The sequence below is a fragment of the Cladophialophora immunda genome (assembly GCF_000835495.1).
Source record: "Cladophialophora immunda strain CBS 83496 unplaced genomic scaffold supercont1.3, whole genome shotgun sequence".
In the NCBI taxonomy this organism is placed as follows: domain Eukaryota; kingdom Fungi; phylum Ascomycota; class Eurotiomycetes; order Chaetothyriales; family Herpotrichiellaceae; genus Cladophialophora; species Cladophialophora immunda.
Window position 1 is genome coordinate 2,672,632 of NW_015622543.1, and position 26,710 is coordinate 2,699,341.

Below are 26,710 nucleotides of genomic sequence, written 5' to 3' on the forward strand. Positions count from 1 at the left end.
GAACTTGTTACGAGACAGCATCGCCCAGTTCCCCCGCAATTGGATAGCCACCTTCCGAGCGAAGGGGCTTTCAGGCACAGATGGAGCCCCTCTTAACCAGATCCATCGCCGCGCAGGGGCACTGCCCTATCAGCTGCCCCCTTCATTACCCAACCTGTACCGCCTTGCGCCGCTTAGCATCGGGGCGAATAGGAAGAGGTGCAGATGCTGAGCCGTTGAGAGCCATAGAGGGCTGGGAGCAGTCACGGTCTCAGAAAACTTCGAGGGAGAAATCCCCAGAATCAGGGATGCGGAGTAACATCAGACGTAATCAAAATTCAGAGATTGATCATGGCGACTCGGCCCGTCCGCGTGTGGCGGTCTGGTATTCCATGCGTGTATTCCTCCCTGCCACTATCCAAATATACAACGGTCCCGTGAGCGCCCACCCGGGTACTCTCCCATTTCCGGTATACCATCCAAAGCAATGCAGACAAACATTCAAGTCATATCCGAGGCCGCTCTTCCGAGCTTTCTTCTTCGGCGTGGGCTTTCAGGCTGCTGCTGCTGCTGCCGCCGCCGCCGCCGCCGCCGCCGCCCGGCTGTTCGTTCACATCCACATCCCCGTCCTTATCGGGATCGTAGGAAATGATCCGCTCGAGCTGGCTGGAGGACGAACTTTTGGCTTTGCAGACCTCATCCTCGTCGAGTGAACGGCCATGATCAGGCCCCGCATCTGGCAACAAAGACCCATGTTCTTCATGCCTTTGATGCCCTGTCTCTTCCTCTCCATCGTCGTGTGGTCCCTTCTTCTGTTTGATGAATGTGTCAATGATATAGTACTGGGCAGCGTTCATGATCAAGGGAAAGATGAACATGACAAACGCAATCTGGACCGCTTCGTTGCCCTCCGTCCAGCCCAGTGCCCAGTCACCAACACGGCCTAACCAAGGGCAAAGCTGGAAAATAATAAACACACAGATCTTCATGCCAATTAGGCCGATAAAGTAGAGAAGGCACTGCTTTGCCCACCAGGAGGCCTTGGGAGGTGTGCCATAGTGTCCAGATTCGATTGATTCGGGAGGGTTCGCAAGAGGTGTGTATCGCGCACCGATTGTCAAAATCTTGAGGATGCCGATGAGGATGGGTATGCCGATGGTCGTGTCAATCGCCAGGTTGAGCAGGTAGAATGAGCATGGATTCGGCTGGTATTCTGTGGTTGTTTCTGATCCGAGTGTACTTGCTGCTGCATTCACGACAGTCTCTCCTATCTGGCCGGAGGAGAAAAGCGACATGAGGAGATTCAGCAGATGGAGTAGGATCGACCCGACGACTTGTTTAGACACGTCAAAGGACCAGACCTTAAGAGGTCGTTGTGGCCTTTCTCTCCATCTCTTGTAAACCAAGGACAACAGAGCAAGAGCGCCCAGCGCTCCTTGCACGAGTATAGCGAAAGGGCCCAAGAGTTTGCATTCGCCACTGCTCTCGTCGTCGGACATGCTTGAGGAAGGCGATGGAGCCGGCGAAGGGACGGCGGTCGAAAGAGGAGAAGCAGCTGCGGTCGCTATACTGAAAAGTATAGATGTAGCTGTTATTGTAAGGCTGGCGGAAGATTGAGACGACTGGAGTGCTGAAACGAGACCATCGTGCAACTCGGCCGCTGAGGAGGGGGAGAGATCGGGAGGGTGCATGAGCGGAGGCGGGGGGCAGAGGACTGCTGCGGTTGCTATTGTCCCATGTATTCGTCTCGCTAGCAAGTCCTTTGTCAACTTGCTCGGAGAGGCTGTGTCTGAAGATGTTGCAAAATTCGCTCAGTGGTCGGAGGCGCAGGCGTTTGGGAAAGGCACCAAAGCCCGTTGCCTTGCGGGCGGGGCTTTGAGGTCATGACCCTGCCAAGACATTCCTCAGCCTTGCCAGCTAGCCAGCCAGCCAAGCGGCGCCTGTGGCGGCGAGGCGGGGGAGATGGATTCTATCGATGGGCTGCTTCATTCGAGTATATGCAGAAGTTCATACAAGATCACAGCTGAATTAGGTCGGTGGGTTCTTTGCAGTCCCACTGTGCCTTGACCCTCAGTCTCACATTGACTACGCCATGACTTCTGATAGGGTTCTCGTCTGACCCAATGCCGGCACGGATCCTCCAGGGCAAAGCAGTCAGCCAGCAGACTCGATCGCTCGGAAGAAGCAGCCTTTACACGGAGGCAGCTTCTTTATCATGCCGTTTCAACTTCTATCAGCCTCGTTTTACTTGACAAAGACCAAACTCAAGCAGATCAGACCATTGGCCGTGCTGATCCATATCTTCGCTATATAGCTAAGGAAACGGCAATGGGAAGACAACAATACTTTCATACGTCCCCAACCAACTCCGCGGCCCTGTCTGCTACGCTTTGGAATCAGGTCCAGGGAGAAGATCTGGAGTTCCACGATCGAAAATGTTATGGTAGGTATGCACCTACCCATGCTGAGAGACAAGAACTAGACCAGACTGGAGAGTATGTATATGAGCACCTCTGTGACGCCAGTACACACATAGACTAGACGACGTCGAATCTTCCCGGCGGTCACCTCTCTCATACATATCTGGACAATCGACTCTCCTCCAGATGAACCGACGAGACCGGCCTCGCGAGAGAGCAGGGAATTGATAAGACAACCCCTGGCATCTCAGGAGGTAGTGTGCCGTGTGTGCCCCGTAGAAGGATACCGCATCATCGTCATCGCTGATAACCCCGTACACATTCGTATCTAGCTATCTGGCTACGTACCTATGTTAGTCAGAGCATCCGAGATGGCCGATGCGGTGGTGGTGTGTGTTTTGTCGTGATCGTCCCCCGGCATTGTCACCCATGATCTTCTACATCATCGTCACCACGACCACCACCAACCTTTCATCATCTCCATGTCCATATTCGACAATGACATCCGGGTGATACCGCTTGTCCCCACTGCACTGCAATGCACCGCGCTGGCCGGGCGGCTGGGCTGCTGGAGGCCAGAGTGTGATCCGGGTATTAGTTCGGCCTGCCAATCAGGTCCGAACGAAAAGAACACCGACGCGTAAGGCGTCGTTACAAAGGAAATCTGCATACTTGCCCATTGGAGAACTGGTGGGTATGTGGATAGAGTGGGCGGGAAGCTTGGATGGGAGGTAAACGAGCGAGGGAGTGCCTCAGCCAGGGAGTGACTGACGAGCTGGAGAGATCTCTGGCGAGATATGTATGTGATTAGATCGATAGCCGGATACAAAGACAGATGGATAGACATGCAGCTGTCCATGGAGAGAGATCGTGGCTTACCGACATGGGGAGAAAGGATGCGGTACCTTGCCCATCTGCCTCGCTCGCTACCTAGCATCCACAGCAGGTATCTATCTGACATCTTCGCAGCAACAGTGCTAGCGAGACAGCAGTCAGACAAGATATTTAGTCACGCAGTAAGCCGGCCAGGAGGGGATAGTCGAACCGAACGAAAGTACACGACGGACAGAGCTTCAATAATGCACAAAAACACTCGGCCCAGTATTCCAGTGTTATGCAGCGCACGAGCTACCACCCGGCAGATCACGTACAAGAACATTCCATCCTCATCCCATCCCATCCATGTTCCCACCCCCTCCATCGCATCTCCCCGCACGGACAGTAACAGCGGCATATGAACAATGAGGAGGCTGGGGAACGGACGAAGATGAGATCGCGGACGAGGAGGGGGTGGGAGGGTGAGATTGACTGAGACATCGGGAAGATCCCACCACCAACACCTATTACTAGCTCGGTATGTATCTAACTCCGTGCCCAGGTACATCGAGCAGACACATCTTTAGCCAAACTCCCTGACTATAAGTGATAGTCGCTCGGGTAGGTACGTACCTAGGGCCTGGCGGTGTTGGAGCTACTGTAGCTAGTCACCAACTCCGGAGATACGAGTACATAGTCTGGCGCTTAAGTCCCGGATGGTTATGTATCCAGGTATCTACATAAGAGAGGGGACAGACTCCATAGGCGGTGTGGTTTATATGTGGTCCTATGCACTCCGTCCTCCGTAGTTGTGCACACTGTTATTTGTAATTGCTTGAGCCTTTGTAGAGTTCCCACCTCGGGGCAACGCAAAGCAATGCACCCCATACAAGCCTCGAATTCTATGGCAACATAATGGAAATGGAAACCAGAGTTGTGTGCCGTGGGAAAGAACAGTCCTGTTCAACTTGCCAATTATAGACCACTGCTCATTCACTGTTCTTGTATTCAGCCGTTGGTACAGTAGGCAGTCGTAGATATCCAACCGAGTCTATAGCAGGAGGGTATCAAGCGATAATCTGATAATGAAACAAAGATCCTGTAGATCTCCCCAGAACGCCGTCCGCCAATGCCATCCTGCCCTCCAAAACCTGTATCGCAAAGGGTATCATGATGCTGGTCATCAAAGGACTGTAAACAAATGTGAAAAAGACATCACTAGAGTCATATCCGTATCCCGTGTCTCGTCTGCACATCCTCGCGCACTCGTCTATAGGTCGTTGTCTCCTTCCTCTTCTTCAAGTGTGGACAGACGTAAATGGCCAATCTTATCCCCACTGCCTAGCCAATTCTTGACCACGCAAGGTGCCGTTTCTGGCCCTTGACAGATCTTCTTCCTCCCCAGATGCTTGAATTTTGGGCCCAGTGGGCCGTTGACATAGTGGTATTGTCCGGCGAACCGGTATTGCCGTTTATCACCCAGAGGGTAAAATTTATCCCCCCAGTGGCCGGCAAAGTGGAACCATTCGGTCGGGGCGTTCGGGGTATGGTTCGACGACCGCAGGGTGTCGTTCTTGTAATCATATGTATAAGCGTGCGAATTCAAAGCTGGATCCCATAAAGGCCCACGGTCAGTCATGTCGTGAAGAATCCCCCATGGCAGGATGTACGGGTGGGTGCCGGGTGTCGCATACATGGCATGGGTGCCATAAGCGGAATAGATAATAGGGCGCTTCCCAATCTTCTCCACAGCTTCGTAGCTGTAGGCGGATCCGAAGTTGTGCTCGCTGAAGAAAACGGCTTTCGGCTTGCCGTGTTGGAATCGAATGGCGGTGTGCTCCCAGTCGCCCACGTGATTGCCGAAGCGGACATTGAGCACCACGTTCCCTAAGTTGAAGCTGTAGAAGAAGAACCAAAAGGCGTCGACGATGCCATGGCCCTTGTTGACGGTGATCAGAACTGCAGGCGCATCGCTCCGACCCCCTCGGAGCCTGTCTGGCGGCGCGTGATCCGCAGCGGTTGAGCGTCTCAATTCATGATGAATCCGGCGTGCGGTCTGCGTTTGCTCTGATTGGCCCGAGGCCGTCATTTGAAAATCGTCGTCTGCCTCGAAACCATCCAAGTCCGGTGCAAACCATTCTTTCGCGTCATCCAATGCATCCTTCACACCTTGAAGATACGTTCTTCCTGGTTTGTGGACCCAGCCCTCGTTGTCTTCGAATGGGTCATCTGGCCTCGGCGGTCCTGTTGGGATGTTCTTCTCTCCCTCCAACCAGTCTGGCCGTTCTTCCACGTTGTCGTTGCTAGTCAGAAACACCCACCGACCCTTGTCCCACTGGTTCAGCTCGTCCAAGTCCTGGAGCGACGGGTGCTGCTGCTCGGACTGGACCGGCGTGTAGTTCAAGGTTGGGGTGATGTGGTAGAGGTGCTCAGCAATGTCGCACGGCCAGAACTGTTCTCCTGAGTAGAGATGGACGAGAGGAGCATACTCGTACACGTAGTCTGGGATCTCCCTCAGCACTCGTTCATCGCGAGTCCAGTCTTCAGGCCGATCATTGCCCTCTGTCCAGGCATGCTGCCAGTCCCAGTCGGGCGTGGGAACCACCAAGCGCTCTCGGTGATTTATCGAGGGACGATGGCCAAACTTGTCGTGCTCCGAGATGTAATGTATGTGGAATGCACCGCAGACGCCCAGCCAGCGGCAGCATTTCCTGTCAAGCCAATACCTGGAGGTAGCGATCCAGCTGGATTCCTCGCGGTCTTCATCTTGCCAAATGAATACCTCTGGACGTGTGGCCCGCAGGATGCTGTTGGCACACATGTAAAATATAATAGTCGACAGCACACCAATGGTGGCCTTTGTCTTGACGGGACCCATCTGCTCTTCTCCCTCCAAGGCCTTCCCGATCACCGGTTCATATGGAGGTTGGTGTCGAGTAGTGTTGGGGTCGACAGGGACGATGACAGTCGCGAGTTCCGAGTCGAGTTCTGTGTCTGAGGACGGCTGCGCGGTGAGGAGAAGCTGGTCGTGTGCTGGAGTGACCCAAGCCGCGGGGGAGGAAGTGGTGGGAAATATAGAGGGTTCCGCCGAAACGGTATATAATGATCGGGTAAGCGGTGGTTGGCTGGCATGATGGGACCCCAAGGCTAAGGCCACTGTACATGAGAGCGAACCCGAAAGGATTAGCCAGAACATCACGAGGGAGGCAAGCTGACAACAAGAGAAAGAATGTGATTTGACCACAGCCTCATCCACCCACGCGGATGTTACGGCGACAGCGGAAACGCGGCCCAGCAAGGCCCCCGGAAGGGCAGCGCGGTGACTGCATTGAGAGAAATATGTCTTAGGTGATGGGAGGAGCACCCGGGCGTTGCAACGGGAAGAGTAATGCCAGGGACTTTCATCGTCATCGCATTACTCTCCGCCGCCATAAGCGACCGCAGAGCTTCCTGGGATTGTGCTGGGAGTGTGCTGGGAGTCCCGCTGGGAGGGGGCATGAATAATACTGTGGTAAAGAGGCCATTCCGCCAACATCCGCGTGCCGAATGTGTAATACAGGTATCAGGGCCAGGAAAAGAAAGGCATTGACGTACTCTTTGCTATGATTGGCGACTGGGAAGCAGGCTGACCGAAATGTCCGACTTTCCGGGGGGAGTCCTTTGAGGGGGTGTTTTCTGTTTTCGTTTGTACCTTATCGGCGTCTGACAAGCGATTGGCGGGGCTGGGCTTCTTTAGTCAGTGGTCAGTCGGGTCAGTCATGCCAGGAGGGTTTGGATGAATGATTGCCAGACGGAGAGATGAATTGCACATGCTAGAGATAGTTACATGTGATGAGTGTGAGTGAAAAGAAAGTTGGAATGCACGGGCTGAGGGAGAAGCTGAGGGGGGGGGTGAGAGAAGAGGGAATAATGACGGAGTTCAGTGGACGAGGAAGAACGTGACTGGCACCAGCTGTTCCCTCCGCTCCCTCTCCTCTCCCTCTCCCTCATGTGTCTCGGATTCTGCGTGACTCGCCCTGACCTGTCATTTACTGAAATGCTGCCAATGACTTCACATCCTCTTCGTCAGAGCCCGGGCGCTAGTCCGGCGTCAAACCTGCAGTGGTTAAACGTAGCGACGCCCCAACCAACCCAGCAGGTGTAGAGCCTGATCCGGACTTCAGTCGGTGAACCAATCCTCCTGCCTTGATCTGGCACCTTGTCCAGCCGCTGATCTTGACTTGTTTCATCGCTTGCACCAGGCTGTTTCACCCATGCTTGATGTTTCTTTTTCCTCGCCAAGTACGAAAATAGAGGGGGGTGGTCGTGGGGGGTGAGACCTCCAATGAAGCCGGCAATTTATAGCACGTTGGATGAGACGGAGGAGATCTAGCTATCAGCCTTCAGGGGTGGGATGGCATCGCCGAGGGGCTAGGCACATGCTGAATTTGGATCTGGATCAAGCAAGGGACGAGACTGCGATGGGGCGGAGGGGTGCTTGGTGGGAGCACCGACGCAGGTGAAAAGGCAGATGAAGCGTCATTTGAAATAATTTATGTCCCAGTCACGTGACCGGTGAGAAAACTCGGATGCGCACGCCTAAAAATGTGTGGGCACCGTGGGGTGAAAGCAGCCAGAAGGTGAGGTGATTTCTTTCCCTCGTCTCCCATCCTATCACTGCACATCCCATCCCGTCCTATCTACACTCCGACATCCCAGAACTCAACTCAAGAGGTGCATGACCATTGGCGTGATAATGAGCCGCCATGAATGAGCCCGAACACCGATCAGAAGACGATTCGGAGTATGAGTACGACGATACAGAGACAGAGGTAGGGACTTTTGCCAGTGGATTGAAATCACGCCGCCTTTCTCCATACCGTCCACAAAGCTGTTCGTTTCTTGACATCTTCTTCTGGACAGACCTTCTTCGTGGATATTGATCTCTCGTCCTTGAACTCTAACCTCAAGTCCAACCTGGCCGGACCCCCCAAGCCCGTGACGCCGGCGAAAAGAAAAATATCCAACTCTGGTCCTCCCACACCTGGGCCGGATGAGCCCGGTCTCGAGGCTGCAGAATCTGGTGCAGAAGGAGGCCGCCTCCGTGGCTCGACGCAGGAACCACACGAGACACCTCCCCGGAATGGAGAGGATGACGAGAATGCACATCTGCCGTCCCCCTCCTCACGTGTGCAGATTCTGGATTTGACCACGGTCAACCCCATCATCTCCTATCAAGGCCAGGTGTATAGCTGCACGTGGGCCGATATGGTGGGTACAAACATGTTCTTCACTCATCCAGGCATATTGGATGCCGCCGAGGTTCTGCAATCAACCGACGACTATGACCTGATAGGAATGTCACGCATCAAGCTGGTCGGCCAAGCAGCGAAAATGTTGAAGAAAGAAAAACCATCGAAAGAAGCGGGGATAGATGGGCCGCATGTCAATGGCCAAGCCGGTGCGGGTGGAGAGATCCCAAATGGCCGACATGACCAGGACCAGGTGAAGAAGCAGGCCTCGTTTCTAGAAAAGTTGATGCAAGTCAAGCGGCAGCGCGGTGAAACAGATGTCGTTCGCACATTCGTGGATGAAAAAACTGTGTCGGTCGACTTGGCACTGGTGCATGAATCACATCGCGACGAAATTCAAGACCTAAATGAACAAGTGGTTCGGGGAAATCCAGATGCTCTCGCAAGGTTACAAGAAATCTATTCTCAATCTGATGGCAAGGCCCCTCAGACGCAGGTGTCCCCTGAGAGCCCTTCAAAGGCCCACGATGGGGCCGACATAACTATATAACAGGAGCACAAACACCCATGCTCGCACAAGACGTTGCTGCCATTAGCCCATTTCCAAGACACACGATGCAAACTAACATGGCCTATGAATGACATTGCCGAAGCCAATCCACAAACGAAAAAAAGCTCTGTTCGCCAGCCAAACTCAATGGAACCCGAAACGCCTTGCTAGAAACTGCCACCTAGCGGCTCTGTTTCTCGCGGGTCCAGTGAACCGGGGATGGAGGAGGTGGAGGAGGGTGATGCTCAGGATATTGTCGTCGATCGGAATAGGAGACGAACTTGGGACGTGGAGATGCCTCGAAGGCTTTGTGCATGTCGCGGCTCGAGGTCTCCGACGAGAGCACGGTAGAGCGGTAGGAGATGCGTTGCATGATGCCGGATATGGGAGGGTTTGAGGGTCCGATCAGGTCAGACTTTGTATAGAGACAGACGTTGCTTGAGCTGTCAATAGCCGGTCAGTGCTAATCCATGCAGACCCAGTATTATCGAGGTGATGATCAACTCACGACGCCTGGTGCTCGGCACTTGGGTATTTTCGCTAGCCGCGTTGATCGGCAGTTGCTGCAGGTACAATGAACAAGGCCCCAAGGCTGGTGGAGGATGTAACGAGATAGTGGTTGGTAGTTGTCGATGAGCTGGATGAACAATGAAACCGAAGGCCGATTATATCGATGGACTGAGTGAGAAATGAAGGAAGCTGAGAGGTGAGGAGCAAGGGAGCACTTTTTTTTTGAGGGAGCCTGGATCAAATATACCCCTTCGCGAGCCAGAGTGGGAGTGGGTGTGCTCAGCAAATGTTCGGGTCCCCCAAAAAATCTGGCGGTCAAGGCGACGTGGGATTGTCGCATTTCAAACGAATCCGGCTGGACCTTGCAAGCTCCCCCAAAAGCCACCAGAGGTTTCCCCGGAGCGCCACGAGGCGCGCCGGGCCAGGGAGCAGGGGGGATGGAATGGACCCGAACCAAAGGACCAAAGGGCTAGGCCGTAAAAGTCGAGCCGATGGTAATTCAATCAAGCCCATTCGGTCATTGACTGGAGGAGCTGAGCACCATCCAATTCCTTTGGGTTTGTTCTGTACACGGGGGCCCGACCGTGAGTTTCCTCCCTTGAGGGCTTCCGGCTCGTTGTGGTTTGTTATTCTGGGCCTTGACTGAGACAATTGATCGCCCTTTCCTGGTATGCGTCGGTGGAATCCGTGAGGCGATTGATCGCCCCCTTTTTCCTGCTGCAAGCTGCAAGTCGAAGGGGTGACGTGCTCTCGATCGATTTGAAAGAGGATCCGAAGCAAGCAAACTTGTCGCCCTCCCCATATTTCGGCTAGGCAGAGTGGGCAAATCCAATCCCGATGCTTTGGAAACTTACCGGTGCAAGCATGTAAGAAGTATAGTTAAGGAGTCCTTACTCGTTGGTACGGACTCGCGATCCTGATCCACTGGTCGGTGACTGGAGACACACAAAAAGCTGCACCATCGTTTTGAGGCTTGCAGAGGTGCCAAGTCACAAACATCTTACTTGATACGAAATTTCCCTTTTTCCATCCACTCCATCCCACGCTCGTATGATCCCGGCCTAGGGGAGTCTATCGCCGAAACCCGATTGCACGCTTTTTGTGATTTTTCCAGGTTTTTTGGACTTGCAGTCGTTTCGTATTCCCCAGTCGGTCTGGGGGGGGACCCGGGTGGATTGGAAAAGCGAGAAAGTCTGCCTGCCCCCGCCCACCATCCCCCATCCCCCTCGGCCGCCGTGTGTGGGTGACGCGCGGAATGGGCAACCCGGGAAACCAAAAGCACAAGGGGCTTGGACAAAAAGACGGTCGAGGATAGAGGATACAGGGTGGATGTCACTGCAGGACGGGGGGATGACGGCTGGCGCCGGATGCGACCAGCGCCCCAGCGCCCCAGCGGCCCATTTCCTTCTCTTGCTCTTCCTTCTCTTCCTTCTCTTCGCTCTAAGCGAAATGTGGACAGCGGAAGGCTCGTTAAGCTGGTGATGTTGGAGCTGTCCTTGTGTGCTGTGTGCTGTGCTCCTTAATGCTGTCCTTCACTTGCTGTGGAGCTCCACCTATGCTCTGCATCATCACCGCACGCAATCGGGGGAGGTGCAAGTGTAAGTGTATTGATGCCCAATACACCGACCGGGCGGGCCAAGGCGGGGGAGGAGGGCCTAGGAGGTAGCTATGTTGAACGTGTGTTGGAATGGCGAGGATGGGTGAGTTGATCAGTGAGTGAGGCCTGGACACGTTGACCGGTGGACGGAGGACGCACAGCATTCGTTCATTGCAAGGGCTGCTGGGGAATGCGAGCTTCTCCGCAAAACAAAATACCACAACCAAGCGAAACAAGTAAGCCCTTGCGTACAAAAGCCTGAGGCAGGCAGTGATTGTCGGGTCGCGGCTCGTTGGGGGCCAGGATGAGGAATGAGAAAAGTGAGGAGCGAGAAACGAGGGCGAGCACAAGAGATCGTTCGCTGTATCACCTTGGCCATCAGCATGCCCTCGAACCAACGCACCTTGGTCCTGACCACACACTTTGCTCCATGGCGGCCTGGACTTTTGGACCTCTAGAAGATCCTGGTCTTACGATTGTATCCTGACCTCCTCGCTATTATCCGTTTTCCGCCCTTCGCCGCCAGTTTCCCCATTCGTCACCTGCAGACATCGAGCCAAAGTCAGAAACACGTAGATCCGGTGTGATGAAAAGAGATTGGGAGTACATACTTGTAAGAAGTGATAGGCGCAGGCCTTCCAGATGTGCCTCAGGTATAACAGCTAGCTATTCTATCTGCATTGTGCGGCGGTGGTGCCCCAACATGTCGTCTGGATATACAAAACTAGCTACATCTCTCCATCTCAGATATCGGCCACCTCGACGTTACTATTGAGCACTCTGACTACACTAGACACAGGCTGTATCCCAACATCGTGTTAGACTGTGCCACTGATTTTGCAACGCCGACGCAACCTCAGCCTTGGTATTCCCATCCTGGAAAGTTACACACCGATGATGCTGTGACTTGTTCAAAATGTCTGCCCACCCATCACCGCTGTTGTGTAACCCAACATGGGCTGCCTTCCCCGGAAGCAACCCTCCGGGAATCTGTGAGACTATGGGGCAATTATTTCCTGCTTTCCTGGAACGACATGGTACACAAGGGGGAGAGTGGTCCGGGCTAGTACAAGGTTCCAAGGGAGATTATGTGTGACATACTCTCAGTAGAGTTCGTGCTCGATCTGCCGCGAATATTTCTGTTTCTGTCCAGGCCTCGACGGTTGAGCTTGGACAGCAGTGTATCGAGAACTCTAGAAATGAATCCCCAAAGCAAGATTCCTGCGTCCAACACCCGATCGCCCATGAAAGAACTGACAAGCATCGAAACCTCCCACCCATCGCGTCGCTTACCCGTCCAATTTCTTGTAGACTTTCCAGCCTTCTCTCTGCAATCGATGCTCCTTCTCCATGTTCTCATCGTCCATCTTCTGCAGGTGGTCAGCGACCCACTTCCGTACTCTCTCGTCGCTTGATCCCACAATCCTCGCTGCCAGGATCGCCGCATTGACCGAGTTTCCAATCCCCACTGTCGCCACAGGAATACCCCGTGGCATCTGCACAATACTCAACAAACTGTCCAATCCATCTAGAGAGCTCGCTTTCACAGGCACGCCAATGACGGGGACAGTGGTTTCCGAGGCCATCATGCCAGGGAGGTGTGCTGCTCCACCCGCGGCGGCAATAATGGCTTTGAATCCACGACTAGCCGCAGTCTTGCCAAAGTCGAGCATGTACTGTGGCGTGCGGTGTGCCGAGGTGATGTGCACTTCGTAAGGGATGTCCATAGTCTCAAGTATCGTCAGGCCTGGGCGAAGTGTAGCGAGGTCGGTATCAGATCCCATTACCACTGCTACCACGGCCCGGGGAGCTGGAGCGGGATTCGAATCGAGCAGCTCCACCTGAGTCTTCACAATCGAGGCAGCAGATGGCTGAGCAGATCTATCGTTGCGATGCACGCGGATTGCGTCAACCATCTGAACCAAAGGGTGCATTTTGATCTCGCATTCCGATAGGCTTGACCCGGTGATCGTGATGTGTCCCATCTTCCGTCCTGGTCGACCCTCACCCTTTCCGTAGAGGTGAATTTTCGCTCCTGGCACGTCAAGTGCAGCTTTGGCGACTAGCATATGCGAATCAGGCTGTGGTCCTCCGAGGATATTCAACATTATCGCTGCCTTGACCGTCAAATCCGTCGCACCGGAGGGTATCTTTGAGGCCAAATCAGGTAGGATAGAGCGGATCTGTGCTTCAAACTGGGACATGTGGCATGCCTCGATCGTGTAATGTCCTGAGTTGTGGGGCCGGGGCGCAATTTCGTTGACAACGAGGCTGTCGTCAGGAAGGAGGAACAATTCAACACCGAAGACTCCTGTTCCCCGAAATGTTGAAACAGCACGTCGAGCTAGGTCTTGGGCCGCGCGTGCCACTTCATGCGAGACATCCCGAGGCGGAACATAAACAAGCTTGCAGATACTGTCTTCATGAACGGTTTCGACAGTAGGGTACGCCAAGGTGTTGGTCTCCCACGCGTCGGGATCGTCCTCCTGGGCTATTTTCACCACCATGACTGCGAGTTCCATTTTGAAATGAGCCCACTTCTCCGCATATAAAGGCCGTTCCGCAAGGGCTGAGATGGCAGGCCCTATATCAGACGCCGATTTGACGGGGAAGTTACCTCTCCCATCGTAGGCTTGGGTTCGAGATTTCAACATGAAAGGGTATTCAAGGGCGTCGCCGGCGTCTTTCAGCCCTTGCTGTGACGGGCTGACGGCAATGGACTTAGAGATGGGAATTGCATATTTCGCAAAATGCTGCTTCTGAGTGAATTTGTCTTGAATCGTCCGGACCGTTTGCCAACTGGGTTGAAACCTCGACCATTTGGTCCCTTCGACGTACGGTTTCTCTGCTTCCAGCTCTTCAAGAATCTGGGTGTCGACGTGCTCGATCTCATAGGTCAGGACGTCACATCTGGATGCGAGGGCCTTGACATCGGACGCATTTGCGAAGGATCCAGTAACATGCCTATCAGAGTTTGCAAGATATTTTGCCGGGGCGCTGTCGGCATCAAGGACACCAACCTGAATATTGAGTCGGTTCGCTGCCTCCACCAACATACGCCCTAGTTGACCGCCACCGAGGACACCCACGATATGGTCGTCCATTGTTGTAGTTATGGCTGTGATTATGAGAGGAACCGTGCAACGAGGAATAGACAGAAATTTTAGTGGTGCTCGTGACTAGGACGGTGAACGAAAAATGACCCACTCATGAATTTGCTGGGGACCCAGCACGGTTCCTGACGCCCTTGTGAAAAGAGCTTTTGACTGTGCGATATCCTGGGTCGACTAAAGGGCCTCAACACCGTGATATCTGGACATTTTTGTTGTGTGTGAAGACTCGACCGTCGACCTGAAATTTATTTGGCGGCACAACTTCGGCGCACTCCAGTGGCGGCTTCAGCACTCCGGCTGCGGACCATCAGTCTGCGCTCTACGAGTCCTTTATTCAATTCCATGCTCTTTCTTCATCCTCTCTAAGTTTGCCTGCCTCGCTGCAATATCCTCCTTGACCTCCGTCTTCATTTTCTCCGGCTGATGGTACAGCACCACCAGATACCGGTTGCGAAAGTTGAACCCATTCAGCTTGTCGCACGCTTGTTTTGCGTCCAAGACTTCTTCATAGACCACGAAGGCCGTGCCTTTTGTAGTATTCGAGGTGCCCAGGCGGATCTGACGTATGGGACCGAATTTGCCAAAGAGATCGAAGAGGGCGGCGGTGTCGATATCGTAGGCAAGGTTTTTGACAAAGAGGATCCGATTTGCTTCGGGCGCCAGCTTGTTGCTGCGCGACATTGTGGAAGAGGAGAACAAGAAGACACTGGCTCCTTGAAGGGAGGTGAGTTGTCGGCGACGACGTTCGAATGGGAAGTGGGCGTGCCTTTTGTGTTGGAGGGATGTTGGAAAGATGCAAGAGGAGAATTTACGGGAGATTGGTAAGTCTTCGTACAAGAGCGTGTATCAATGGCTGGGGAACTTTGAGCTGTCGTGCAACTGCCACACGCTCGGGATGAATTCCAACTGTAGTCAAAGCACTCCTCAGGCACGTTGAATAGAGTGATCACAGGTGCAAAGCAAAATGTTATGCTGAAAGGCGCGCGGCGCAGGGAGAAGATGCGGTGCTGTAAAATTGCCTGGTAAACTCGGTACATGCCGTATTGTCACAATCGACTCCCGTCTGCGTTCTACCTCGACCCTGCTCCGAACAACCACCTCGACCGTGACAACTCTTCGCCCACCACCCGACGGCGCTCAATTCTTTTGTCACTGCGTGCGGCCTCCTGTCGGAGGTCAAATCAGCTTGTTCACCAATGTAGCCATCCTTCTGTCGCCCCCCTTCTCACAGCTAACTCGTCTCTCAACTCGCCGACCCCGCCTCCGCAAGCAGTTCAACTGCGACTACGACTGTGATCTTCCACTCGCCCTCAACGGCGATCATGCCTACCTCGACCGTTTGGCGTCGCAGCCGCGACCTGGCAGGGCTCAGGGGTGCGAGCCCTGTACGTCCATCCGCCGAACTCATCGAGCGCCTTTCCCCTGATCCCACTTTCGAATCCCCTACCCTCGACGACTCTTCGCTCCCTCTACGTTATTCACCCGAGGGCGGCTACTCATTAAGAGGACTTGGCCTCTCGGATATTGGAGCACTCGAGAACAATGAATCCGCTCTGCAACCAGATCACCTATACTACGATCAGGACGGTGCCGCCCACGTTGCGGGCAGGGTAAAAGGTGGCGCGAGTACAAATTATGGACGCTCCAGAGTTGGATCGCTGGACTGGGCAACGAGAAGTGCCAATCCTACCTCCGGCTTCCTGCAAGACAACCGACGCCCACATGGAAAGGGACATACGCGCTCCGGCTCTACGATCGATGACCTTGCGACCGCCGCAATTGCAACAAGCCCCGTTTTGGCTAGCGCAACCACCTTTTCTCTGTCCAAGGGAAGCTCATACACTGCCACTCGCCCTTCCACCTCCTATACCCGTCGCTATAGCCACGAAGGTCCTTCAAATGGTCCGCCCGCGAAACGTATCAAATCCGAACGATTACCCAGCCTCGAGTGGTCGCCGCGCGCAGAGAGACCAAAAACAAGCGGCGGCGATAGCAGTAGACCCGATGTCGACCACGAAGATGCACTTTTGTTGCTTGAGCTGAAGAACGAGGTCAACTTCAAAAATCATACAAATACCCCCAAGCTTGACGTGATGCCTGAACACCAGCTATCGACGTCCCCTACCTCTCCCCAGTCGTCCCCTTCGAGACTACGGAACCTGCAAGCGAGTCCGGTCAGACAGTTACATCAGAGCATGAAGAGTCGGTCCAGAGAACAATATGTATCTGAAGATGTGTTCAATGCGAGGGACTTTTCGACAGCAGAGGTTTCCGAGTCAATACAAGCTGCGTATGGCGGAAAGGCACCTGATGCTCGAGCACGAGGGACCAGGGGACCTCACGTTACTATTGATGCTCTGCCACCAGTATCCGAAGAACCATCCGAGCCTGCAGCTGCAGAAGCAGAGCCACCGCCCAAGAAGCAGCGTCGTATCAAGCCAGAGCAACAAGCTGAGGTTTGCGCGGCATGTCAGCGCCTACAACTGGATACCGTGGATGACGAAGACACCGCTACGTTCTGGATCAGTTGTGACGCTTGCAAACGCTGGTTTCATGCAGAATGCGCTGGCTTCAAGACAAAGGCAGAGGCAAGAAGCGTGGACAAGTATATTTGCAAAGACTGCGAGCCCTTACATGGGTCAACTACATACGTACGCAAATCGTCCCGTCCCAGGACCGCCATTGACTATGCCGGCCTCAACCAGGGCGTGGTGAAGTCATCTGTAGAGACCTCGACGCATCACTATATCCAGCCGCTCAAAGAAGGCAAGATGAACGTCCTACCAGATGATTTCGCACGAATCAGACCAGAACTGCTTACAATGGAGTTCATGGAAAGCTTTGAAGGATTCAAAAGGCCTTTTGTGGTCCCAGCCGAATGGAACCCTCGATTTGGTGTAAGGCCCGTGCCTGTCGAGCGTGATTCAAGTCCTCCTGGCAAAGATTCCACAACTTTCACACTCATTGACAGTGCAGGCGCAGAGGCAGGCACCGATACTACGCCACCGTTGGATCTTGAGGAAGAAGAGGTGATTGATTGTGACCAGGACTTGCTGGATATGGTGATTCCACGCGATTTGACGGTCCGAAAAGTTGCCGAGCTCTACGGCCCTGAGGAGTCTGTGCCCGTGATCGATGTCAAGTCTCAAGAGACCAAGGGCTATTTCACACTCCAGCAATGGGCGGACTACTATGAGCTCGAAGGTGAAAAGCCCATTCGAAATGTTATCAGCCTCGAAGTTTCACACAGTCCACTTGGCAGGCTTATCCGACGGCCCAAAGTAGTTCGGGATCTTGATCTGGACGATCATGTTTGGGAGGCTGACGCCGATACTCGATTGAAGAAGAGGCCTGTATCGTTCTATTGCCTCATGTCTGTTGCCGACAGCTACACGGACTTCCATATTGATTTTGGAGGCTCTTCTGTGTACTACCACATCCTGCGAGGGTCGAAGACGTTCTTCTTTATCCCACCTGAAGACAAATACCTCAAGAAGTACGAAGAATGGTGCAACTCAGACTCGCAAAACGAGATTTGGCTGGGGGACCTCTGCGGTGGCAACTGTACAAGAGTTGACCTTCACGAGGGAGACACAGCGTTTATTCCTGCGGGTTGGATCCATTCTGTTTGGACTCCTGAAGACAGCTTGGTGATCGGCGGCAACTTTTTGACTCGTCTGGACTACGAGATGCAGCTCAAAGTTGTGGGCATTGAGAAGGCGACCAAAGTGGCACCCAAATTCCGATATCCCTATTTCCAGAAAGTCATGTGGTATGCACTGATCAAGTACCTAGATGATGATCCGCTACCGGAAGAGGTGTTGACTGACTTTCGCGATGACCCTGACTATGTTTTCTTGCGAGCAAACCCGATTTGGCACGAAATCGGAGAGTTTGAAAATACAGCAGAGCCGGGTGATCCAGCTTACAATTCAAGGTACTACCCGAAGTCCGAAGTGAATGGTTGGCCAGCATTACGAGATTTTCTGTACCGCACGGCTCGAATAGATGCAGGTTTGCCAGTACCAGATATCACCAAGAAACAGATCGAAGCTGTGAAGGCGTCTATACCTAAAGGATACGGCGATCCACTTTTGATGATTAAAATCTTCGCAATCTGGTGTGCATGGAAAGCTGGCAACACAACCGCCCCAGAATGGGTTCACTCGGATGATGCGCTAGAGCCGGAAAAGGGGGAGAAGATCAAGAAACCCGAGCCATTTCGTCTGCCGGGGGAACGAAGTTCGTCTCGAAGAGTTGCACAAGCGCAGGCTCAGGCGGCACAGTCACAAATTCATGCGCAAACGCAGGCTCAAACACAAGCTCAGACACAGGCGAAAGCGCAAACACCCCCCGCCAAAAACGGACCCAGAGGAAACGGATTGAGAGTCGCTTGTGACCCTTGCCGGAAACGCCGCATAAAATGTCGACACAAGTCAGGTGGTGAAACACCGCGTCGAACCCCAGAGATTCGGCCAAGGAGTTTCTCTAGTGCCGATCATCATTCCCTAGCAGGTGCAGCAGGGTTCACCAATGGCACCGTGGGAGATGCTGTCTCTCCAGAAGCACGAATATCTGACGGCGTTGGTTTGGAAGTTACGCAGTCAGATCCTCAGTCATCCTCGAAGAAAAGCCGGAGCAAAGCCTGCGAAGACTGCAGGAAGAGCAAGGTAAGCGAACGTGAGGCGGAAAATTTGCCTTCTGCTGACGAAGCCCAGCGTCGGTGTGTACACGATCAATATGGTCGCATCGATCCCGCCAAAGTAGCAGAACCCTCGAAGCCTCGTGGATCGGCCAATGTCAAACGCGCCACACATGCCAATGATGAGACCAAACAAACAGAACCAGAAATCGACAGCCTAGAGGACTTGATCGACCCCGCCTTGACCAATGGCGACGCCTCTCAAGTAGTCAACGATGTTGATGAAGAAACTTTTCATACGCCCGGACCGTTGAACAACGCGAGCCCTACTGGGGATGATCAACACGTCGACGGAGAAGTCTTCATGACGAATGGAGCCGGTCAAGAATCAGGACTGATTGATCCCACCCTGGGAAGTATAGAGGAGGAGGAAGCAGCACCCATTAAAAGTGAGCATGATCAGACCGCAGGATCAGCCGATTCCTCTGCTTTGAAACAAAGCAACAATCTTTCCACCACCCCGACCACGATGCAAAATGGAGCACTCATAAACGGCGAGTTTTCTGGGTCTTACACCTGGACACCTGGATCGAGACAGTCGTCTCGACAGCCCAAACAAGTAGAACGATATACGCCTGAAGATAAAAGATCGCCCAGCAAACCATATTCAAAGCCGCAAAGGAACGATCGACGAGCATCAAGCGCTGCGAGCGCACATACGGTGGTGACGAGTATCAAGAGCGAACGCTCATCAAGCAACACTTCGGGGACCACGCACCAAATGGCGGGCATCATGGCCAGCAGACGTAGTGCGTCCCTGGAAGCGACTGCTCGACCTATTAGCAGAGGAAGTACAGGCGGAGAAAGTGACGTGAATGCTGACGAAAGATTTGCCAGAGAGCTTCAGGCGGCGGAAAATGGGCTCAGGCGTCGGACCAGTATGAGGGCTTAGAGAGGCCTCGGCTGAACACCTAGAGACCGTGGCTTATGATGACATGACCAAGGAATCCGGCGTTAAGATGTGACAGCTTGGGATCAAATGGGATTAAGAACAGAGTCGTTGCGCAGCGCTTGAGGACGACAAAGGAGTGAGATCTGGTGGCTTGGGGGATCTTTTTGTGAGATTTTCGTTCAATAAAATACCCTCGGAGCGCGAAGGACACTTGAGGGTATTATCGCGAGCGTCCAATGTATATCTTCCCCGGTTTTTCGATCTATCTGTATAGAGTCCTGTCCGAGTATACGGTGCTGTATCAAAATACACAGCCTTGCACGTGATAAGGAGTTAGTCTTGGGCCGAGAGAAATGCTGGCGATGAGCACCAAGTGTGGGGTAGGGAGCCGACATAACATCATTGCTCGATCGCTCACCGAGGGACGATCTCGACATTCCATCTTCATCCAGCTTCCTAATTTCTTTCTTTCTCTTTCCCAAATCCCGTCAACTTGTTAGTCCTTTTCAACGCTATGGTGCAGACGAGGTTTACGTCGTGACCATGGCGAACTTCGTGTACAATAGCCAACTCGTATGTTCGCTGCTCAATGCTCCTGTCCGACTTGGCTCCACTCGGCTTTCATGCTCCTCTTCTGTCTCAACACATACGAAGCAAATGCTAACCCATGTGATTCCTCCTGCAGGATGCCTTTGAACTTTTCCATCTGGTCCAAGAAGAAGATGCAGTGCGCTCCTCTTCACGACCAGCGAGATCCCATGCCCTGGAGGCCCTAGGCCACGCTCTCTCGGGCTCCCTTGGCGCCGCAATCTCCAATGCAACGCTCTACCCTGTTGACCTCATAATAACCCGCCTCCAGATACAGCGCCAACTCCGCAAAGACCAGTCGCGTCCTAGTCAGGAAGAGTACAAAGGATTCTTCGACGGCCTCCGGAAGATCTACCGCAATGAAGGAGGGATAGCAGGATTGTATACGGGACTGCTGCAAGATACGGGCAAAACGATTGCGGATTCTTTTTTGTTCTTTCTGATATACTCCTTTTTGAGAGATCGCCGGATCGCCAAGCATACGAAATTGAATGGTGGCAAGAAAGTCAGTCTACCGGCGCTGGAAGAGTTGGGCGTCGGATTCGTTGCTGGAAGTTTCACGAAGCTGGCAACAACCCCGATTGCGAACATAGTCACAAGGAAACAAGCTGCTGCGTTACTGAGGGCTTCGGAAGAAGGACAGCAAGAGTCTGCTACCACGACACCGACGAGGACGCCCACAGCCCGACAAATCGCCCAAGACATCCTTTCGGAGAAAGGCCCCATGGGATTTTGGTCCGGGTATTCGGCGAGTCTGGTCCTCACCCTCAATCCGACAATCACTTTCTTTCTGTTTGAAACGCTCAAAAAGATTCTCCTCCGCAGAGAAATAAGGCACAACCCCCCACCGAGCCTCACGTTCCTCCTATCCGCGATCAGCAAAGCTTGTGCCTCTTCAATCACATATCCTTTTAGCCTCGCAAAGTCCCGCTTACAGGCCGGCGGCGCTTCCTCGCAGAAGGAGGATCAGGATGAAAAGGAAATTATCAGCGAAGACTTCAAACATGAAGAAACCAGAAAAGCCGCTCGAGCTACAATCTTTAGCACAGTCCTCACCATTGCACAGACTGAAGGTATCAGTGCCCTGTACGAGGGCTTACATGTTGAGGTATTGAGGGCATTCTTCTCCCATGGCATCACCATGCTGGTGAAGCAAATCATCCAACGCTTCCTCGTCAAAGCTTACTACCTCGTGTCTATCATTCTTGGACGCTACAAGAAGCGCCGCGATGCAAGTGCGAAACGCTTGGCAGAGAAAGCCAAAGCTAGTGTCGAATACTACAATCTTGCAATGGCGCGGGCGTCCGAGAAGATTGAGGAGGCCGCCGAGAAAGTCAAGGAAAGCGTCGGAAAGAAGGCGAACGAAACAGCAGAATTTGTCGGGGAGTATGTAGAGGAGGATGACGAGCTGGGGGAGAAGTGGAAGGAGCTGTACGGGACAGTGGGATTGGCCAGATGGTTCGATAAGGTGAGTGATGAGAGGTGAAGCGTCCCTTTGCATGGATCATTGCAGACGGACGTACCAGCTGGTGCATGTATGGAGGGGAAGGGGGGGGGCCTTCAGAGCAACATGTACTCGCAGAAAATGGGCGGGTGGGCGGCGCATATTGAGTGGTGGGGATTGAAACTTGTCCCAGAGTATCGACAGATCCTGTTCGAAGGGCTGAAAACATTTGGTTCTTGTCTACCGATACTTGACCTTTTGTCCTCCTCTTTTCTCCATCTTTGTCTGTCTCTTACTTTGCGCGATATCATCGCCCTCTGCGCCGCCTCCGGCCAGTCCTCCCATCATGCCCTTGACACCCTGTGCAGCCCCAACAACACAGTATACAGCATATGCAGGAACTACTAAATAGACCCACCATCCGCGATTCCCGAAAATCATGACAACAATGAGATTGATCCAGGTCCAGTACAGAATGTCCCACATAAACTCCGTCAGGCCTTTCGCATCCAGGTCTTCCCCTGCCTTCTTCAAGTCGCCATTGGGATGATATGTTGGTCGGGCGAGGATATCCAGGTATACTTCGAGGAGCAAGGCTGGAGCGCTTAGAAAGAGATAAAGCCACAAGGATAGAGAGCGGCGGAGCGTGAATTTCAGGAACAGGAACAGGATGTGAATTGAAATAGTTATGAGGTGCGTTTGTCGTAAGCGGGCAGTATTGCGGGTGGCCAGAGATTTGGCAGCTTTCTATTTCAGGCGCCACAGTGTCAGTGAAATAAATACGGTGACGAGGGACTGCCTCTCACCTGAGCCATGACTGAGAGGTGTATGAGCAATTAGGTGGCAGGTGGTCGGGGGAATGTGCGCGACTGCAGAGATGTGCTCAACATGTGCGGAAAGTGACTGGACGGTGCTGAATATAGATTCCCTACTGGCCTGCAGTAGATCTCGCGCCGTAGGAGACTCAAGAAAACACAAAAAATTGACAGCAGTCTAGGATTGATAGCAGAGAATTCTTTGATTGACAATCGAAGAAGAAGACGTGAACTTCCCCGCCGCGGCCACTGTGGACGTGGAGCAGATCCAGCCACAGTTTTGCCGGGGCCGGCCCTCGAGAGCATTCACTACGGTGTCTGTGCTGCAAACAGAACAACAACACCAGCAACTCTCACAAGTAACCGCCCGAATTCTAATCTATTGATACTCTCCCACGCCAGCATCTTCACTTCACCTTCCTTATACATCCTTCTGCGGGCCTTGAGCACCTTTCCCGACTAGACACCGCCTTCCATGCATTAATTGACCACACCCTGCACCTTCATGGTCGGTGGCGCATTTGTTTTGGGTCGCAGCAGACTGGGGGGTTTGAATCGATGACCTCTCGACCGCGTTCCCTCACAAACACCCAGACGTAATCAATCACTCAACATATTCTTCACCTTGTATCAGGGTCGATCGACTCGTCGGCTGATCCCAACATGGCACCTACTCAACCTCACATTGCCGCGCAGCTCCGCCAACTGATCTACTATCACCTCGACAACAACCTACTCAGAAATGCCCTCTTCCTCGCTTCCCGTCTCGTCGCCTACGAGCCTCGCTCTCCCGAAGCTGCCTACTTGCTCGCATACTGTCAATTTCAATCAGGGTTTCTGAAAGCTGCGTGGGACACTTCACGCGCCGCAGCTGTAAAAGGTATCCACTTGGGATGCAGTTACATTTTCGCTCAGTGTTCTCTAGAACTCGGTCGGATTCTCGAAGGTCTCACTGCGTTAGAGAAATGCAAACACCACTGGCAAAATAGGAATACGTGGAGCCAACACAATGAGTCGAGACGCCAGCATCTTCCCGATGCCGCGGCCGTCTTATGCCTCAAAGGGAAGCTCTGGAAGGCACATAAAAATGTAGACCAGGCTGTGGAGTGTTGGGCCGCGTCTTTGAAACTGAACCCATTCATGTGGGATGCATTTATGGGGTTATGCGATGCCGGAGCGAAGATTAGTGTGCCCAACATCTACAAGTTGAACAATGAGATGGTAGCAGCGACGCATTCAGCGCAACAGCAGAGCGCAAGAATTGAAAATGCGCCGACAGAGAAGGGATCGGGAACGAGTTCGCAAGCACCATCAGATCCGTTTGTCTCGACGCAAAAGTCCAGCATGCAGCAACAATCGGGGAACTCAGTGCTATGGGAAAAACTTAATGGAAGCAAAATGAGCGTCAACACAGTCAGCACGGTTTTGGACGAGGAAGGTCTCGCTACTCCGTCAACAGAGGCCGAAGGGGACGAAGCCGTCCTGCACGGTGCCCCGCTCAACAACCAATATCACGAACCACCGCCGGCACCCATCAGAAAAGCGAAGACCTTGACGGAGACACACGCAGATCCTCCTCCTAGGTGGAAGTCAGGATCTACTAGGATAAGGACAAAAGCAAAAGGTGCATCGGATGAATCTACCACTGTCTTACAAGATCCTCCTCCACAGCCACTGCCAGCAGCACCTTCTAAGAGAACGGTTTCGGGTCAGCCTGCTCCAACATCCTCTCATGCTGCTCCCTCAAGTATTACTGAGGGAACGAGAAGAAGTAATCGGCTGCTTAACACAACACGACCACCTAGTGCGAGTAGCACAGCCGGGAGCAAGATTTCGTCTCTGGCAAACACGCTCGGTCTAAGAGAAGGACGAGATATCAAGAAAGCGAAGGCCCCAGTTGCGAAAGGCAGAACAGCGAACGCCGCAACTGTCGGGAGGGTCGTGAGCGGGAATAGGACGAGGACCGGGTCGGCCGACCAAATGGACGTGGACGCGAAAGAACACAAAAATGCTCCCAACGCAAACGCACCTCCTCCCGTACCACCTCTCCCAAATCACAAAACACGAGTGCCCTCGACTGCGGACAGAGAGCTAGAAGCACTCCAAACTCTTTTGGATCTATCTGGGAGAATTGCTTCCGCTCAGCTCTGCCTCTCCAACTATGACTGCCAAACCGCCATTCAGATGTACAATGCCCTTCCTTCCTCACAGCGTGAGACGCCTTACATCCTAAGTCAAATTGCCAAAGCCTACTATGAACAGGCCTCGTACACCGAGGCTGAGAAATTCTTCATCCGCGTCCGTCAACTTGCGCCCACTCGTCTTGAAGACATGGAAGTCTACTCGACAGTCCTCTGGCACTTGAAGTCAGAGATTGAACTGGCCTATCTGGCACATGAGCTCATTGAGATTGACCGATTGTCACCTCAAGCGTGGTGCGCAATCGGGAATTCCTTTTCTCTTCAGCGCGAGCATGAACAAGCATTGAAATGCTTCAAACGCTCAACTCAACTTGACTCGCAATTCGCGTACGGGTTCACGCTCCAGGGACACGAGTACATCGCCAACGAGGAGTTCGAGAAAGCCCTTGAAGCGTATAGAGCAGCGATCGCCGCGGATGGGAGACATTACAACGCATGGTACGGTTTAGGAAAAGTGTACGAGAAAATGGGCAAGTGGAATATTGCGGAGCAGCATTATCGGACGGCAGCGAAGATTAATCCCACCAACGCTGTGTTGATATGTTGTATCGGCCTCGTTCTGGAAAAACAGAAGCATCCAGAAGACGCACTACTCATGTACACTCGCGCATGCAGCCTGGCGCCCCAGTCGGCCTTGAGTCGATTCAAGAAAGCGAGATGTCTGATGAGCTTAGGGCGTCCGAGGGAAGCGCTTGCCGAATTGATGATATTGAGGGATGTGGTGCCTGATGAGGCGAATGTATGGTTCCTGATGGGACGTCTCTACAAGACTTTGAGAGACAAAGGCAATGCTGTGAGAGCCTTCACCATGGCGCTGAACTTGGATCCAAAGGTATGTCTTGACAAGTTTCGCATGAGTCAAGGGTGACTAACAGGGAATTCAGGCTGCCCAATTCATCAAAGACGCGATGGAGAGTCTGGACGATGATGATGACGATTATGACGAGGATGAAGACATGGAGTGATGATGATCGTGGTACTTCTTTCTCGGTCCGAAGGAGCTCTATCTTTCAAGAGAAGGACGATGAGAGTCCAAGGGGAGGTACCGTGTGGCCAACGGCACCCCCCCCCCCCCCCCCCCAACATCGTCAGCTCTGGATTGTTTCGCAACAGATGTGCCGATCATTATTCAGAGAATTACCGTCCATGTTGCCGCGGCGGGCGCTGATTGATTATTGAGTTTTCTTGTTTACCGGACAGCTCATGAATGGATGCATTCGAGGGACCACAACGGTTTGGATTGAAGATGCCACAAAACTTTTGTGGATACGAAGCGACCCTATGGATATGGCCCACAGCATATCGCCTGACGAAGAACATGAAAGCTGAGACGCAGAGAGAGCACACGACTTATGCACCTGGCGTTCTGCAGAGGGCGGATCGTTGGACGCTGGTTCTGAGAATCCTCATTTGCTTTCAGACGTTCTGATGCGGAATCTTTGGTTCATAGGGCAGAGTTCGCTCCTTGACACCCTTTTCTGACTTTGTTGCATGGGCGGAGCACGCGCTTGTGCATTCCCTTGGTTTGAACGCATTCTATGGAGTTGTTGTGTATTCTGCGGACATGGCTTAAGGGGATTGGAAGGTCAACCGTCTTTTTACGGAGCGAGCAATGGGCATGGAGCATGGCATGGCATGGTCACGGCATGGGTATTGGTTTTGGTATGGCAATAGCGCATGGATTAGCATAGCGACACAGTCAAAGCCACAGTTCACAGTCAGTCAGTCAGTCAGTCAGTAAGTCTGTCGGACACAGACACAGACACGATGCGCAACGCGCGCGAGAGCAGCAAAAGCAATCAAAATCTCCTAATAGCGGCTCCAAAGCGCGGCTTCCTGGTCTGCCTACTTA

At 53.1% G+C, this 26,710-nt stretch overlaps 9 protein-coding genes across 10 annotated transcripts; 4 read left to right on the forward strand and 5 right to left on the reverse strand.

Annotated features, from left to right (window-relative positions):
• Positions 1-295: 295 nt before the first annotated feature.
• On the reverse strand, positions 296-1,810 carry PV07_05374 (uncharacterized protein). The gene has a single exon (XM_016392263.1). The coding sequence runs from the start codon at positions 1,668-1,670 to the stop codon at positions 486-488; it is 1,185 nt and encodes a 394-aa protein (XP_016249782.1). The 5' UTR covers positions 1,671-1,810; the 3' UTR covers positions 296-485.
• A 2,350-nt stretch (positions 1,811-4,160) lies between these two features.
• On the reverse strand, positions 4,161-7,101 carry PV07_05375 (the record flags this gene model as incomplete). Of its 2 annotated transcripts, XM_016392265.1 has the most annotated exons (2): positions 6,810-7,101; positions 4,161-6,371 (listed from the first exon to the last, which is right to left on the reverse strand). In XM_016392265.1, coding segments are annotated over exons 1-2 (1,887 nt in total). In that variant the 5' UTR covers positions 6,811-7,101. The 2 variants fall into 2 exon arrangements, with proteins under 2 accessions (XP_016249784.1, XP_016249783.1); XM_016392264.1 differs by having other exon boundaries at positions 4,486-6,833.
• A 770-nt stretch (positions 7,102-7,871) lies between these two features.
• On the forward strand, positions 7,872-9,879 carry PV07_05376 (uncharacterized protein). Its single transcript, XM_016392266.1, has 2 exons — positions 7,872-8,026; positions 8,118-9,879. Exons 1-2 carry the CDS (start codon positions 7,961-7,963, stop codon positions 8,994-8,996), a joined length of 945 nt encoding a protein of 314 aa, XP_016249785.1. The 5' UTR covers positions 7,872-7,960; the 3' UTR covers positions 8,997-9,879.
• Positions 9,880-12,392: 2,513 nt separating this feature from the next.
• Positions 12,393-14,207, reverse strand: PV07_05377 (phosphoribosylaminoimidazole carboxylase, ATPase subunit; the record flags this gene model as incomplete). The annotated part of the gene is made up of 1 exon (XM_016392267.1): positions 12,393-14,207. One exon carries the CDS (start codon positions 14,205-14,207, stop codon positions 12,393-12,395), a length of 1,815 nt encoding a protein of 604 aa, XP_016249786.1.
• A 339-nt stretch (positions 14,208-14,546) lies between these two features.
• On the reverse strand, positions 14,547-14,897 carry PV07_05378 (uncharacterized protein; the record flags this gene model as incomplete). Its single annotated transcript, XM_016392268.1, has 1 exon — positions 14,547-14,897. The coding sequence occupies one exon, from the start codon at positions 14,895-14,897 to the stop codon at positions 14,547-14,549; it is 351 nt and encodes a 116-aa protein (XP_016249787.1).
• A 425-nt stretch (positions 14,898-15,322) lies between these two features.
• PV07_05379 (uncharacterized protein) lies at positions 15,323-20,097 on the forward strand. The gene is made up of 2 exons (XM_016392269.1): positions 15,323-18,886; positions 18,935-20,097. The coding sequence occupies exons 1-2, from the start codon at positions 15,539-15,541 to the stop codon at positions 19,808-19,810; spliced, it is 4,224 nt and encodes a 1,407-aa protein (XP_016249788.1). The 5' UTR covers positions 15,323-15,538; the 3' UTR covers positions 19,811-20,097.
• A 115-nt stretch (positions 20,098-20,212) lies between these two features.
• On the forward strand, positions 20,213-22,291 carry PV07_05380 (uncharacterized protein). Its single transcript, XM_016392270.1, has 2 exons — positions 20,213-20,383; positions 20,496-22,291. The coding sequence occupies exons 1-2, from the start codon at positions 20,354-20,356 to the stop codon at positions 21,882-21,884; spliced, it is 1,419 nt and encodes a 472-aa protein (XP_016249789.1). The 5' UTR covers positions 20,213-20,353; the 3' UTR covers positions 21,885-22,291.
• PV07_05381 (uncharacterized protein) lies at positions 22,025-22,894 on the reverse strand. Its single transcript, XM_016392271.1, has 2 exons — positions 22,649-22,894; positions 22,025-22,589 (listed from the first exon to the last, which is right to left on the reverse strand). The coding sequence occupies exons 1-2, from the start codon at positions 22,655-22,657 to the stop codon at positions 22,083-22,085; spliced, it is 516 nt and encodes a 171-aa protein (XP_016249790.1). The 5' UTR covers positions 22,658-22,894; the 3' UTR covers positions 22,025-22,082.
• Positions 22,895-22,995: 101 nt separating this feature from the next.
• On the forward strand, positions 22,996-25,923 carry PV07_05382 (uncharacterized protein). The gene is made up of 2 exons (XM_016392272.1): positions 22,996-25,690; positions 25,743-25,923. Exons 1-2 carry the CDS (start codon positions 23,321-23,323, stop codon positions 25,821-25,823), a joined length of 2,451 nt encoding a protein of 816 aa, XP_016249791.1. The 5' UTR covers positions 22,996-23,320; the 3' UTR covers positions 25,824-25,923.
• The last annotated feature ends 787 nt before the right edge of the window (positions 25,924-26,710 follow it).